The sequence below is a fragment of the Neltuma alba genome, unplaced genomic scaffold (genome assembly GCF_004799145.2).
Source record: "Neltuma alba isolate B1F8T4 unplaced genomic scaffold, ASM479914v2 tig00007441_pilon, whole genome shotgun sequence".
Classification (NCBI taxonomy): Eukaryota; Viridiplantae; Streptophyta; class Magnoliopsida; order Fabales; family Fabaceae; genus Neltuma; species Neltuma alba.
Genome location: NW_021634784.1, coordinates 179,256 through 195,027, shown reverse-complemented (window position 1 = coordinate 195,027; position 15,772 = coordinate 179,256). Strand labels below are relative to the sequence as shown.

Sequence of the window (15,772 nt, the reverse complement as noted above, 5' to 3'; positions counted from 1 at the left end):
GGTGTCAACTGACTTCATATAAAGCCAATTCTCTTCAAACCTAGGTTAAAAGTAATTCCATTGCATTTAACAATGACACGGCTAATTTCAACGAGTGAAATTTTTAATTTATCGACCATTTTTGGCAAAAATTTCAATTTCAATGTGGTGCACGATAACGGCTTCTTTTGGAGCTCCATACAAATCATAAAACGGCATATTTTTCTCGTCCTCTTGGCTTGTATCACCTGCTACTATCGGCTTAATAATCGTACAACGTAACTGCTAAGTTATACCTAACATCAGAAAACACATAGGCTCTGATGTGGAATACCACATAACAGTTCATTGAATAATGTGCCACATGAATTCAAAAACAAACTCTTACATTGCGAAGAGAGACAACATGGAGTGTTTGAATTATTTTGATGTCAATAAAAGCCACGTTACTAAAAGGCTAGGGAGCTATAATAGATTCCATTATATCAGATTTTAAGTTATCTAATATCAATATTCAATTGCATGATTCTGCCACTAACAATCAATGAAACTTGCGGAGGTAGAGGGAAGAGGATGAAAAAAAGGGGGCTATAAAAGCATAAAAAGAAAAGCCAAAAGAAAGGGCGGTTAGAAACAAGGTTAATGAAGTATAAACATAAGCCTAGAACATAAGCTATATCTGTAACAATATTACACTACCAAACGAAGTAAAATATAACTGTTTCCAATTGTCAACCCTTTGACTCTAAAGCTAAAAGTATCTTCTTCCTTGGCCCCTGAAAACAACAATGTAAATTCAGAATGAGACACATTAGGGGGGGGGGGAAGGAAATTAAAGACAAAGGTGAACATGGTTGGATGAAATACGAGGGCATGATGTGACTATGATATAATACTCTCTGAAACTATCGCATCTAAATGATCCATAACACCACAATTATGGTATTGATTCTTGTTTATTTTTGGGCCAACAGTATTGAGAAGACTATATTTTGAACAGAAAGTTAATATTCCAAGTCACTTTTAGCGAAAGTAAAGCATTGCTTTCAAAGGTGACATCAAGTCCCATAACCTTGAGACCTTCCTGCTGGAGGAAAATCTGTTCTAGTAGGACAGAAGTCGCATCAAGTTGACTAATTCAATATGCTACGGGTAAATTGCATGGGCAAACATCCCCAACTTCATGTCATTGATGGAGTAACCATCTCACAGCAGCACTAATACGAACATAAAATTCAGGGTCTGGGATTCCAAGGAAGCATGGAGTAGTTACTCACTAGTAAGTGATACGCAACAATTGTGAATGGCTCACAAGGGCATTGTCCTATCCAACATGCTCGATGCACACACAAAATATTGCTGCAGGAACACAATGCATAGTGCAAGCACTTCAATTACACTTACCATTGGTATACCCATAGCCTTGAGATCATCATCAGTCATGTGCATGAGAGCTGTCATATCAACCTGAAGAAACAGGTTTTACAGATGAAATATTAACTCCGGATGAAAAAAATGAAATCCCAATAGCATTGACCTTGCAACTAAAGGAAAATGGAAAGAAAGATTTGTTAATGCGCTACATACTTCTTCAGCTTGAAAAGTTATGAGATACTTCCCAAGACCCAGGGAATGCAAGAATTCATCCACTGAAGTACCAGCCTGTAAAGCAAGAACAGTAGTTATAGTGAGGAAATGCAAATTAAGAGTTCAAGAGTTTTGGAAAATATAGGGAGAAAACATTTAACAAAATTGATATCCTCATGCAAATTATGTGAAGATGACACTTCTTGGACCAAAACTAATAAAATTTTATAAACATAAATTGACTCCCAGAGCAAGCACACTGTCACCTACCACAACTATGATCCGGGTCCATCAAAATGGGCTTACATGCCAAATTAAACCTATCATATACCTCTTTAAACAGTCAGCCCGTTAGCATTATGTACAACACCAAATGCTTCACCCATTTTCACCATCTTCCGCCAGCAATTTCAAATATTACAAACACAAGATTCATGTTTGATAAATAATAATCTCATTATCATTATTACAGGACATCTGTAACAAGACAAACTGTGCAGTGCAATGGCAGATCCTCATTATATCATCAAGTGCACTTAATTGCAATTCCCACAGCTGCTATGATAGTCAATTAATTTATGCCTCTTTACCCATCAAGCTCCCGACAAAAATACTACCTCCGGTCCTTAATATAAGAGTTAATTGACTAATTTGAGTATATTAAGAAAATTTGTCAAATTAGTTATTTGTAACAAATACGAGTTGAATTCCCTAAAATATCCTTACTAATCATGTGTTAACTAGAACTATAATTCGATGAAATCTTTAATATGTGCAACCACAATAAGGACTACTTTGAAAAAAATGATTAAATATAAGAGACAAAGTGAATTATGATATTATATTTAGGACTAAATTAAAAGTCAAACTAGCTCTTATATTAAAAATGTAGTAATAATTATGCCCCTGCTCTTCAATGATACATCTACCTAAACTTCTAACAATTTTTACCAAGTTCGGAAGGCACATAACAAATGGTCATAGCTGCGTGGTTGTTATTCTCCAAATAATATTCATAAAATTCTCTTAAACTTCTATCTCATGACAAAAGTATATTCACCTCTACATGTTTTATCTCACCTTCAAATAAAGTTACCAAAAAAAAAAAAAGAAATCCACATGCCCTACTTATCTTTTATCATGCTACTATTAATCTACTTCAACACCAGCATCTCCGATACAACTTTCAAACCTTAACATGTTTTTTTTTTTTTTTTGGTTTAATCTCTCACTAATGTACATCTAATATATTGAATCTTGCCAGCACATCCTATTCCTAGTAGTGCTTTGTGACAAATAATGGATCAGCTAGCAGAACCAGATTTTATGCTTCAATTACAAAAGAATGCTTAAGCAGCAAGAATTCCTGCTTCATTTCATTTGACCCAGTGTTACCACACTAAATGACCAGGCAAATGAACTAGATTCTTGGGTTAGGTTCATGTTATAATTTCCAAAATCCAGTTTTCCAAAGCCCTCTCACGGGTTGGTTGAATGAGGGTGAATACCAGAGAGAGGAGCTAAATGGTTGGTAGTGGCTCAACAGATGACCTCAAAGCAAGTGATTCAAAGGTTCTTGGAGCCTTCAATGAAGATGGCTAAGTTAGATACCGAGCATCTCTTCCTTCAAGCTTATAACTTTTAATAGAAACCAACTCTGAAATAACTTATCCATCTTTTTCTATTATTTAAGAAAAATCAGAATTTTTTAAGTTTGAGCTCCATTCTTCTAAATATATCTCCCCTCTTATCTGGATTCACAATCTGATATTCTAACTTTTAAACAAAATAGAAAGAGGGGCCGCAAAGCTTCCCTGAAGATTCGTGCTTTCATTTAAGAGGGTAAAAGCACTAATACACCTAACACACTTTAATTACTATGCAGTCATCCTCCATGCAAGACACAACAGGGTATGCACCATCCAGTAAAAGTTGGCGTTAAAGCATAATGAACATTAAGAATGACCAAAGACAGTTAGTTGATACCAAATTACTAACAAATAAAGAAAAATAATAATAACGATTAACCTTTTGTGATGTCTTCTTTTTGGAAGCTGGGTTAGTTGCTCTTTTCGCAGGAGCCTCAGCAATGACACTTTTACTGCTTGGTTTAACAGCTTCCACTTTTGACTTTGGTGGATCTGAGTTTTTAGGCTGTTGAGTCATTGTCCCTGATAACTTTTCACGTAGATCACGCATACCTGTAGCAGAATTCTTTCCACTCTGAGCAGCTGGTTGAAGCCCCCTTTTCTGAAGCTTCAGGCGAAGATCAGGAGCACCGAGCTGGCGTTCTTCACAAGTCATTAAGAAAAATATCAAAACCCATAAAAGAAATAAAGGCATACAGCAAGATCAGCAACTTGTACTTGCATATGATAATAACAAAGTTAATCCATACTAGAAACTCGAGGTTCATCATCCTCAAAAAGATCATGCTCCCATTTGTCTTCTTGTCTCTGCCTGCAAAATAAATGCCTCTTAACTAAATCATTAAAATTTTTATTTTAAATAGTCATTTCAACGTTCAAGAATATCGAATAACTTGCCACGTAGGAGGGGCATACTTATTTGAAACAGTTATGACCATACAACCAACTTTAGAGTATAAATATACAAGCTAGAGCCGTAATTCAGCAAGTAAATGATACTACTCCAACAGACAAAAAGTAAATAACCAAATGTGAAAATTCAAGGTAGAGGTAAAAAATTACGCTGTCTACAGAAGAACTTCTGATGGGGTAACTAAGTCAGATGTCCCACTAAGAAATTTTTTTGCCATTTTTCCCTATTCTATGCATGACAAGGCATAAAAGGAGCATGTCTAATTGACTACGAGTAATTAAAAAGAAAATCCTTAAAATCAGATTCCATGTTCTGAAAAATACAAGCCACATGTGACAGGAATTGAAATAACAAGAATAAGTAAGACATATTAGACATATTATCTTCATGCTAAAGCAAGTAGTTCAAGAACCAAGTCGCAGATAGTGGACTACAGCCCATTTATCAAATATCATAAAAAACCTTAATTGCTATCATCCAAGTTCCTGCTACTATGCTGAGAAGAATGTGCTGCGATACCACTCAGTATGAAGATCACGATAAAATAATAATAGAAAGCAGCCCACCCAACTGGAACATATAAAATGTGATTCAATACGACACCAAACCAATGAATGATCACCGCATATTTCATCAGAAGTTTTTCTAAGTAAACGAGCATGCACCGCAGAACAAACTGAGGGGACAGAAGGTAGACCTCTTCCCGGTGATTTGGCGCGGGCGGGCAGAGTCACTGACAAAATTGCCATTAAGACGTTCCTTTACTGACCTCCTCGCTCCAGTCTCCACCCGATCAGCATACATCTTCAACTGCTAATTCGAAATGAAGAAAAAACCAACACTAATCCTAAACCCTAATTTCACAGCACCAAGAAACCGAACGCAGCAGGCAAACGCAAAATTACCGAGACGCTGAATGCCCACGTCCAGAAAGGATCAGAGAATATGAAAGAAAACCCTAGCCCTCTTAACCTTACAAAAGAATCAAAAACAAGCAAAAAGACGGGGTATAATAAAAATTCGAATTCGGAGAAAAGCGAGTCTGAATTCAATGACGGTCTTTGAGTTGGCCAAAACCAAGAAAGCGGACACTTTTTTGAATGCGTGATTTGATTAGTGTTGACGCTGTCGCAGATGAAGCATAGGGAGGGGAAGAGAGGGCGAGAGGGGAAGCTACGAAGAGAATCAATAGAGGTCCTGGCCGAGAGGGCAGAAGGGCCGAAGGGACATTTCGGGGCTCCGCTCTGGCACCCACCAGCGAAGCAGACTCAGCATTATTGAGCCTTCGGAATACACATACCGTAATATGGCACGGTAAATGTCTTTTAGGGGTATTTGGCTATAAATAAAAAAATATTTTTTCATAAAACAAAAAAATTTTTTTTATATATTTATTTTATATATTGTAAAAATATTTTTAAAATCATATTTTGTTTTCTATACAAACACCCCTTAATATTAGTGAAGCTCATTCTTAGCTTTTGGAATGGATAGATAATTCGATTAATTTTTTTGAATTGGAATTTAATTGAAATAAAAAAATATTACTCCTCCGGTCCTAATTATAAGACCCAATTGACTTATTTGAGGAGATTAAGGAAGTAAGTTAAGTGGGTTATTTATAATAAATAAATGTTGTCATTCCTAAAATATCCTTGCTAATTAAGTATATTGGCTAAAACTATCATTATTAGAAGGATTATCTTGGAAAAAAATGCATAAATATAAGAGACAAAATGGATTGGGTCTTATAATTAGGACCAAATAAAAAATCAAATTGGATCTTATAATAAGGACCGGAGGAGTATTTAGTAATAGAGTTAGGTCTAATAAAAGACGCTAATCTCTCAAAGCAACTACTTCATTAAAAAAGATACCTACATTTAATACCTAATAATGTCTTAAGCAGAATTGTATGTGAGAATATATGTGCCCAACAAAAAATATTATTTATTAATTTAATTGTAATTAAATTATTATTATTTTATATTCTATAAATTATGAGTAAAAAATTATTTTTAAAGAATTATACCTCATCTGAGTGCCCAGCCTAAACAAGATTGGGACCTGACTTGAAAAAATTTCCTTAAATATTTTAAAACTAAGAAAATAATTTCAGAGAAAATTGGAAAAAATTTTCTTATTGGTAACAAGAACACATAATTTTTATAAAATAAAAACACCTTGCATTTGGAAATTTTGTAAAGACGAAGTATCGACTTCACCAATAAGATTTTCAATTGAGGATTTTTATCAATTTTTCCATAATTTTATTTATCACAAAAAAATTTCATTATCATCATTCAAAATACCTTTGGCCCAAAAAAATCGAAATACGTTTCTTATAAATCGATGTTGGGATCAAAAGTAATTCTTTAACAACTACCCATTATTTTTCCACATAACATTGTTAAAAAAGTAATTCAAAATTTTGAATGAGATTTAAAAAAATAAATCATAAATATGTCTATTGATCACAACAAATGGACTTGTCCCTTAAAATATTGGGAGAGATGCTCATACTTACTAGCAGCATATTCATGCTTAAATAGCTTGATGATAAGGTAGGATTTGACCCTAAATCCAAAATTCAAATAGCTCAAATGGCTTGAGAACAAGGTCAGATTTGCCTGGCATTGAACCACTTGCTCAGCTTAAATTTTATTTCTTATACTACCTCCGGTCCTAATTATAAGAGCTAGTTGACTAATTTGAAGAGATTAAGAAAATAAGTTAAGTTAGTTATTTGTAATAAATATGTGTTGTCTTTCCTAAAATATCCTTACTAATCAAGATTATTAGCTAGAACTACCATTATTAGGGGGACTACCTTAGAAAAAATATATAAATATGAGAGATAAAGTGGATTGGGGTCTTACAATTAGGACCAAAATAAAAGTCAAACGAGTTCTTATATTAAGGACCAGAGGTAGTATTTCATATGTAATACACATTGATGCCGACTTTTAATTTTTTTTAAAAAGGGTTCTATGAGCAAAAAGAAACCAGACTAAAGTCCCAAGAAAAGTTTCAAATTATAGATGGGTAGCGCAAGAAAATCTGCACATCTGTTAACTTATTGATATCCTCATTAAGGATAACTTCTCATATTGATGAAAAATGTGTTTGCATTCCTCCTATCCTTAATATAAGATATATTTAACTAAGTTGAGTAGATTGGGAAAGTTAAGTAAGTTAATTAATTATAAAAAATATGATATGTTTTTTCTAAAATACCATAATCATCTTTCTTAAGATCCTCCCTTTCTCTTACTTGATTATGATTGAGGGGGTATATATAGAGATAATTTAGAAAAGAATGATAAATGTAAAAAACAGATCTTACATTTAGGACTAAAATTAATTTAATAATCAAGAGGGTGTTTGGATAAAAATCAAATTATGGTTTTAAAAATGCTTTTACGATATATGAAATAAATATGTGGAAGAGATTATTTCGATTTGGAAAAAAAGTGTTTTTTAAAAACACTTATTAGTGTTACCAAACATCCCCTAAGTCTTATATTAAGAACGGGCGAGTATAATATTTCACCCATTTAACACTACTTGCATTAGCTTGTTAAAAAATCTACGCTTCTTTCATGATGATTAATATCAATAGTTATATTGTTTATGATTTTGCTAGGTATCTTGAAAGTTTTATTATCTTTCAAATTAACATATTGATAGAAATTAAATACTCAAAAGCTTTTTGCAATGCATCATGAACGTCTAGAATGGAGTGATACACTGATACTCATGCAATGAGAAGGGTGCCAAATAGAATTAGTCTAAACTTTAGATAAAATCAATGTAACTAATTTATACTTTCAGCAAAAATTACTGTAAATAATTTGTATAAAGTATATATTAATCCAATGTCATATGAATTAATGTTTAAAAGGGATGAAAACTTCGGATCCTTGAGCATGAGATCTTAATTTAGCTAACACTAAATATCTCCTTAAATCTTATTTAAACATGGGATTACACGTTTAACCTTCAGTGGGCATGATGGATGCACAAATTCCTTACATTGAGTAATGGATTAAAAAAAGCATGAGATCTTAAATGAAGAGTGTAGTTAATATTCTCCGCATTTCATAAAAGGCAAAAAAAATTTATTCACATTAATGAAAAAAAAATCTCTTTAACACTAAAACTTTCTTTTTTAGCAAAAAATTACTCCTCTGGTCTTATTTATAAAGCAAAGACAGAAGATTTTTTTTTCTTATTTATAAGTTACTTTATTAAATTTTTAGCATGAATATACGATTTCATCTTTCATTTATTATAGTATAAATAACTATTTTTTTTAAAGATGTGTATATTAAATAGGGGTAAAATTGGAAGGTTATTATATTTTAATAGAGAGTTAATGCATTTTAAAGTTTTTCTTGGTCTGTGTGAAATATGCTGGAAGTGCCTTATAAATAGGATCAAAGGAGTAATAAACTTCTTGTTGGGCCCCATTTAATAATCAAAATTGCTCTAAAATGAAAAAAATATGGTTCCGAAAATCCAAAAATTGTTTGGTCCCAAATACTTCCAAAGTCATAGCCGAACAAACAAAACTTTCCTAATCCGAATACTCCTGGCCTAGTGGTGACTGGCTAGGTCACAAGTGAGGCGAGTTTCTGCTCTTTGAGGGCAGGGGTTCGAATCCTCACTTGTTAAAAAGGGTACCGGGGAGGGCTTTACTTGTCGCCCGGCCTGAATCCGGACTAGTCGATCCCTTGGGTACAACTAGCCCAAAGAGGCTGGCGCCCAGAAAAGGCGCGGTTGGATACCGGATGGTTTATACCAAAAACAAAAAAACAAAACTTTCCTAAATATATCACATGAAACAGTCAAAAGCTTATGTGAAGAGAAATAAGTTAACATTATGTAACTTGACAAGAGAACTGAAGACTGAAGAGAAAGTTATGCGATGAGAAACAGCTGAAATTAAATTTTCAAATGCAACTGCTCTTCCAAAAAGTCATAACTGCAGAGAGAAATAACATTATGTAACTTGACAAAACAATGTTACAAAACCTTCATTAATTCTACATAAATATGCTTTCTCATGATGTTAGAAAAACGATACTATATTTAGCCACCTTAGGCAAACATCATCCAACATTGGATCAAGTTTTCTCATTATCTCTAGAAACCACATTAGAGATCCTGATTAATTCGTGTCAAGTTTTATCAAACATGAAGGCAATCACTGATGATATAGAACTGGTTGAGAAAATTGTGATTTGTCCTGAAGAATCCACACCCAATAAGAGAATGTTCTTGTCGAATATTGACTTAACCCTAGTTGCTTATCAAGATTCTTCCTCCTTCTTTGATCCTCCAAGTAACCAAATGAGCTTTTCTGAGATTTGTAACAAGTTGTATAGTGCTCTACGTCAAATGCTTGTGCATTATGACTTCATGGCTGGTCGTCTTGTGCCAAGTTCAGATGGTGATCGTTTTGAGATCGACTGTAATGGTGCCGGCATCGTTGTCGCCGCAGCAAAAACTGATACAGAGTTGAGTGAATTTGGTGATATGTCTGTGTCTAATCCAAAGTTAAAGCAGCTTATTGGTTTCTTGCTTGAAGAGGATGAAGAAATTGACTTGAAAGATAAGCCTCTTACATCTTTACAGGTTCCTAATTCTATTGAAGTTTCTTTTCATATATTTCTTTCTTGAATCGCAACTACAATTCCATGAGTATGATCTAAATATTATCCGTTGCAACATGCATATTTGATGCAGATGCAATTTAATTGGTCTGATTGGGTTTGTTTTGCTAATCCTTTGCTAGAAAACATCTATTTATTGCAATGCACAATAATAGGGAAAGTTGGTTCGCAAGTACTTCTATTATCAATGAGGCCCCTCTAGTTTTCCTTTGTTTTAATCAATCACCTGAAACAAAAGGGACTTGATCAATAATCAAAAGAAGTGATAAATTAATTTTTCCCACACTAATATGAAATGAAAACATTCCATCAATCTGTTTTGAATAGTTTGGCTTCTTTTTAATTTTATTTATTGATTATTTATCCACAAAAAATTTTGCTGAAAATTAATTATTTTGTGGTCATGACAGTTAACTCAGTTTGGATGTGGAAGCTTGGCACTTGCCTCTCACTACAACCACTGCACACTTGATGGTATAGCAATAAGTGACTTTGAGAAGAACTTAGCTGCCTTAACAAGAGGTGATAGCTTCAGAATAATACCCAATGCAGATAGAACATTTCTTAAAGCAAGAAACCCTTTAAAAATTTCTCACCCACATTATGAATACTCCAAAACCACAAGCACAAACAGTAATAATGTGTTCACTTCTCGTGGCACAAGTGGCATCAGAATCACCAGACCAAGATCCCTAACAGAAAACAAAGTTCATGTGCTTCATTTATCAGCACAACAAGTTTCCAGCTTCAAGAAGAATGCTATGATGAAGCAAAACACCTTAAAGAACATCAGTTCATTTCAAGTAGTTGCAGTGAGAATATGGAAAGCAAGGAGCTTTGCAATGAAGATGCCAGAGGAAGAGATATCCACAATGCTATTCCCAGTTGAAGTGAGGAAGTGGATTGTGCCAGAACTGCAAGAAGAAGGGTTTGCAGGTAATGCACTGGTCCCTGGATTTGCTAGGGCCACTGTGAAGGAGCTCAGGGAAGAAGATGATGTTTCTCTGATAAGGAAAGTGAAAGAGGGGATTGAGAGGATAGATGAAGAGTATGTGAGGTCAGGGATTGACTGGTTAGAGGAAAACAGAGGAGTGCCCTGTTCAGAAAACAGTTTTTCATTGGTGGCTTGGATGAAATTAGGGTTAGAGGATCAAGAATTTGCTTGGGGTAGAGTAAAATGTGCTACTCCACTTGAACTTAAGGCTGGTTTGGTTATGATGTTGCCGGCAACAGAAGGTGATGGAGGTCTTAATATTTGCCTGGATTTACCTGAAGATCAGATGCAAGAGTTCTGCAGAATCATGCTTGAAGTATGAAATTATTTACTTATAATAATATGATAGAGTATCTGTATCTTGGATTTAGAACCTTCATCTTTTTCAATAATCTATGAGACAGTACCATATGCAATGATATTTTCAATAACATGAATTTTCCTGGGCTTTGTTAGGATTCAACTATATGACAGCGTGCCTGACTTACAAACACCATTCATATAATAACCTTTAATTATATTAATTATCATAACCTATCCATGTTTAAACGTTATTAATTTTGAAACAGCATTTAAAACCAACGTTCCCACCGTTCTTATTAAAAAGGGCCAACGGTGCTGCATTCCGAGGCCAACTGCTATAATATTTTGCTATAATATATTTGTTGTTTAGTGACTAGAGAAGATGGGAAAAAATCCATATATGTAGTGTTCTAGACGATAGTTTCTAAAAGTAGTTTATCTGCAATAAAGCAATGTTATTATAAAATTAGCGTTTATGTTGAAAAAATATATTATAAGGGCAAGGCTTATCATTTTTTTTTTTTGGCCAAAACAAGGCTTATCAACTGAGGTATTTATTTTTAGCTGCAAGATATTGTGAGATTAAATTTTGACAAATAAAAAATACATGGGTGATGTTGGAAAATGATGTTTGATTAATTCACAAATATCCAAACATGGACGGCATGACAAAGTCTAATTGCTTTTGGATGGTGACATATCCGTGTAGGTAGAATAATTCTTAAAAACAGTATTCTCGGGTATAATTCAGATAAAATCAACTGCATTCATTGCCAAAGCATAACATGGTTTCTTTATTTGATCCAGGGGAGCCTAAAATAGATACATCAGTTTCCATACTAGCATCAAGAGTTCAATTGAAGATCAAATGAAAGATAATTATGACACTGTCCGAGTACTGAAAAGTCCAAAGAAGGGATTTGTGATAGCAGACTTCAACACGGATCCAGCTGAATTTAGTAGTGTTATGTCCACCTTTTCCTCGGGAAGATACAAAAAGTCACCCGTTCTCTCAAACCCACATAGTTCAAGAAATTCCACACCTCCAATCAAACTCCCAACTCTATCCTGTTCAAAAAGAGATAGAAAATTATGAGAGACAAGACATATTCTGCGCACTGTAACAACTCTAAAGTGTAAAAACCAGTTCTAACTAAATCCACTTAATTAGACACAAGGAATGCCAGTATCCCCAAACTTAATGGCCCAGCTTGAATTAACTATTTAGAGGGGTAAAGATATGGCCATCTAAATTATCAAATTTTTCAGAGAACCTGTAGTCTCTTACCATTGATCAAAACAACGTGTTACCTGGAATAATGGGTTGCTAAATCGGATCTTCCTGTATTTTTCCTGGTTGGGATTCTTGACAACATTCCCAACATAAATTAAGAGTGTTTCAAAGGCCCTTCTGACTCTTGCTTGCTCATCCTATAAGCATTTTAAAAACAAATAAAGAAAGCATTAGAAAAACAGCTATTAAGATCAACTTCCACACCAGAAAAAACTAATGCAATACTGGGGGAATAAAGCACGTTATACGAAGCCACTGACATAATTGTGATTAGAAGTTTCAGAATTTGTAGATTGCTTCTTGTGGATTCTCATAAGGTTACAACTACAAAGACGCATAAAACTTAAACATATATCATCCCATCAGACAATATATTGTGTAAAAATAGGGTGATCAGCACATCTTTCATTTAGAACATGTAAGGATTTTAACTACAGAACAGGTTGGGTGCACAAATGACTTGGATTACTTTGCAAAAATGAGTAATAATAGACTTTGTTTTAAAAAAATTATCCTACCGTACACGTCAAATGAGCCTATATCTACCCTATTGAAGAATTCCATAACTACTGCATTAGACAAATGCGCATCAAAATTAGCTGAAGAAAAAGAAACAAAATTTATTAACCTGGTGGTTAAGCTTGAGGGACCTCAAACATTCTCTGAAGAGCTCAACTTTTGTAACTGTGTAAACAGGCCTTGGATTCTGCAGTTTCTATTGAAGCAATAAAGTGTTTAAAATTTTAAATGTCATTGATGGAATGGAAGGGTAAAAAATCACAAATTTCATCTAAATATAAAATACATGGATCTTTAAGTTCAATGTAAGAGAAAGCAGAAATCATACCTGTTCTTTTTGTACTGTTGTAGCTGAAGATTTCACGGTTTGATGGCCTTCTAGGGGCAACCCAAGTGTAGACCTTCTGTTTATCTGTAAAGACAGACAAACTTCAAGCCTTCTCAATAATGCTCACAATAAGATGGAACACATAATCAGGTATAATATGCGATTGATGTTGTCATATGTATATGCGCATCCTCTTCAGTCAGAATAACGCATGTCTATATTGTTTTTCCTATCTCTAACTGGAGTTCAACAGATTGACGTAATCATTCATGCTTAGCGATGAAGGAACTTTATAAGCAATGATGGAGAAATTTGTCAAATTCAACATATTAAATATAAAAAAGTTGTTAAAAATTTTCAGTCAAAAGTCAAAATATAGATAATAAGTTCTTCACCTTATCCTGTTCTAGTTTCCGCATGACTCTTTCCCTTGCTCTTTTCTCTTCTTCTTTCTCTGCTTTCCGCAAGGCTATATGTCTGATAACCAACATGCGTAAGTGGAACCACCTAACATCCTTATAACACCAGAATAAAATTTAGACCTCAATTACTCCTTCCGGTCCTAAATATAAGACCCATTTTTATAGTGTAGGTCGTATATTTAGAACCCGAGGAGTATTAAATATGAACATACCGTTGCCTTTCATTTTCTTCAGCAATTCGCTTCATCTCATTGAGTTTCTTACCTGCTTCGATTCTCTCCTGAAATGAGAGCAGTAAACAATTACATGAATTAATGTTGCCACAGTTAAAGACTATTGCGAGACAAAAAAAAGAAAAACAGAGCTAACTGAAATCCTAACTTCTTGTTGATTCCACCAAAATGGGCTGAAATAGTAAGAAAAATTCTTCTGATCTTAACAAATATTTGAAGCTTATTGAATTATGAACAATAAGTTCTTGTGTGATCTTAACATTTATTTGAAGCTTATTGAATTATGAACAATAAAAGCATGTACCTTTTCCCTTTCTATCTCCAATTTCTTTTCTTTCTCTTCTTTCATCTTGTGCAGTTGTTCCCTACTGAGCATCAATGATAAGAGGAACCAACCAGAAGAAGGGGAAATAATGAGTTCAAAATTTCCATTATTTAGGTGAAGTTATAGCACCATACGAAATACATCATCTATAGTGGTCAATAATTATATCAAGTCAATTTGTCAGAACTAGCAACTGCTTGGAAAATAGTGTGAGCAGCTGTAAATAAACCTTAGCTTCTGTCCTTTGATTTGCGATTCTTCTGTGATAGGGAACGAATGAGGAGAACTATTCTTCCTTAGCTTCTGTGCTTTGATTTCCATTTCTTCTGTTATAGGGAATGATTGAGAAGAACCAATCTCAATATCTACGTCCACCTGGAAGAATGTCAACATTTGAAACGATGAGTTCGCCGAACCATAGCGACCTACCATAACTTGTACCTAGCAAACTGAAGGATTTTGCCAAATCACTTTGGTGTAACTTGATACTGTACGAGATGAAATATCAAAATCTTAAAAAAAAAAAAAACAAACAAAGAAAACTTAAAGCCATGTAAATAAAGCTATTAATGTATCTTTAATCCTGTGGTGGTGGTTTTTGCTTTGGAAAGTGAGACCTTTGATCAGCATTTCACCTTCAACGCATTGCTTCTCACAGAATTTAGTGTCTTTAAGATTTTTTCCTCGTCAAATCAGTACCAATGTTGTCATTGGTGCATGACAGGAACCAACTTGCATCAATTTTTTTTTAAAAAAAAAAAATTCTCACAAAAAATATTTAAAAATTATGAAAACAGTGATACAGAAACTTACCAACGGAATCTCATCAATGTCAGGATCATTCTCATGATCAACTATCCAATTTATAGCATCCTCTACATTGGTATTGCCTGGAAAAGAGAAACATCTTGGTTTAAGGAAATATGACACAAATTACTAATAGCCTAAAAATGGGAACTTCTTTTAGTATAAAAACCAGCTTGCAAAAGAAATGACACGTCTAAGAAATATATTTTATATGGTAAATAGACTAACCAGAATAATGCAGTGCTCGAGTTGCCGTTGCCTTTGGAAATCCCATTGTTTCAAGTTCTTCAAGCATCTTTCTGTCCACTTTTGGAACAGCCATTGCAATCGACAAAATAAGAGACTGCAGCCAAAAGCAGTACATTGTCATCCCATTATGAGAAAATCCAAAAGTGGATATAACATGTTATTTCCCAGTTCCCTCCCTTACGGATTCACTATTAAGGGCATTTTAATCTGAAAATAAAAACAAGAACTAAATACCCCCAACTTTCAGATCAATTTCTGGATGGAACAAAACAACTTTACAAACACTTTGTTTTTGCAAGCTGGAAAAAGGAGCCAGAGTTGAGATTTTAGAGGAAACCAAAAGAAAAATTCTTTTTTGTTTACTGCAAATTCTTTTTTTTTAACTCGTTTCATTATCCACAGGTTTTCATCAGCCAAATGCAACATACAATTTATAAATAAAAAAAATTTAAAAAAAACCAAGATCCAAAGGGGCTAGATCAATAAGAATCA

At 34.0% G+C, this 15,772-nt stretch overlaps 3 protein-coding genes across 3 annotated transcripts; 1 reads left to right on the top strand and 2 right to left on the bottom strand.

Moving 5' to 3' along the window:
- Window positions 1-437: 437 nt before the first annotated feature.
- On the bottom strand, window positions 438-5,382 carry LOC114752568 (ankyrin repeat and SAM domain-containing protein 6). The gene is made up of 6 exons (XM_028941307.1): window positions 4,826-5,382; window positions 3,965-4,026; window positions 3,595-3,857; window positions 1,567-1,641; window positions 1,384-1,446; window positions 438-755 (listed from the first exon to the last, which is right to left on the bottom strand). Exons 1-6 carry the CDS (start codon window positions 4,930-4,932, stop codon window positions 711-713), a joined length of 615 nt encoding a protein of 204 aa, XP_028797140.1. The 5' UTR covers window positions 4,933-5,382; the 3' UTR covers window positions 438-710.
- Window positions 5,383-9,327: 3,945 nt separating this feature from the next.
- On the top strand, window positions 9,328-11,122 carry LOC114752560 (omega-hydroxypalmitate O-feruloyl transferase-like). Its single transcript, XM_028941297.1, has 2 exons — window positions 9,328-9,768; window positions 10,217-11,122. Exons 1-2 carry the CDS (start codon window positions 9,328-9,330, stop codon window positions 11,120-11,122), a joined length of 1,347 nt encoding a protein of 448 aa, XP_028797130.1.
- Window positions 11,123-11,878: 756 nt separating this feature from the next.
- Window positions 11,879-15,353, bottom strand: LOC114752566 (UBX domain-containing protein 1-A-like). Its single transcript, XM_028941305.1, has 10 exons — window positions 15,260-15,353; window positions 15,038-15,114; window positions 14,454-14,599; window positions 14,204-14,267; window positions 13,879-13,946; window positions 13,640-13,721; window positions 13,245-13,328; window positions 13,026-13,112; window positions 12,415-12,534; window positions 11,879-12,171 (listed from the first exon to the last, which is right to left on the bottom strand). The coding sequence occupies exons 1-10, from the start codon at window positions 15,351-15,353 to the stop codon at window positions 11,983-11,985; spliced, it is 1,011 nt and encodes a 336-aa protein (XP_028797138.1). The 3' UTR covers window positions 11,879-11,982.
- Window positions 15,354-15,772: the final 419 nt, after the last annotated feature.

What these genes read in the sequence shown, in the direction of transcription:
- LOC114752568 (XM_028941307.1), bottom strand. Translation starts at nt 4,932, where the DNA reads ATGTATGCTGATCGGGTGGAGACTGGAGCGAGGAGGTCAGTAAAGGAA. An exon ending in CGCCAAATCACCGGGAAGAG is followed by an intron (nt 4,027 to 4,825) that starts GTCTACCTTCTG and finishes TTTATTTTGCAG; the next exon opens with GCAGAGACAAGAAGACAAAT. An exon ending in AAAAGAAGACATCACAAAAG is followed by an intron (nt 1,642 to 3,594) that starts GTTAATCGTTAT and finishes CTTGCTTTACAG; the next exon opens with GCTGGTACTTCAGTGGATGA.
- LOC114752560 (XM_028941297.1), top strand. Translation starts at nt 9,328, where the DNA reads ATGAAGGCAATCACTGATGATATAGAACTGGTTGAGAAAATTGTGATT. An exon ending in AGCCTCTTACATCTTTACAG is followed by an intron (nt 9,769 to 10,216) that starts GTTCCTAATTCT and finishes TGGTCATGACAG; the next exon opens with TTAACTCAGTTTGGATGTGG.
- LOC114752566 (XM_028941305.1), bottom strand. Translation starts at nt 15,353, where the DNA reads ATGGCTGTTCCAAAAGTGGACAGAAAGATGCTTGAAGAACTTGAAACA. An exon ending in ATCAAAGGACAGAAGCTAAG is followed by an intron (nt 14,268 to 14,453) that starts GTTTATTTACAG and finishes ATTGATGCTCAG; the next exon opens with TAGGGAACAACTGCACAAGA. An exon ending in TTAGCAACCCATTATTCCAG is followed by an intron (nt 12,172 to 12,414) that starts GTAACACGTTGT and finishes CTTTTTGAACAG; the next exon opens with GATAGAGTTGGGAGTTTGAT.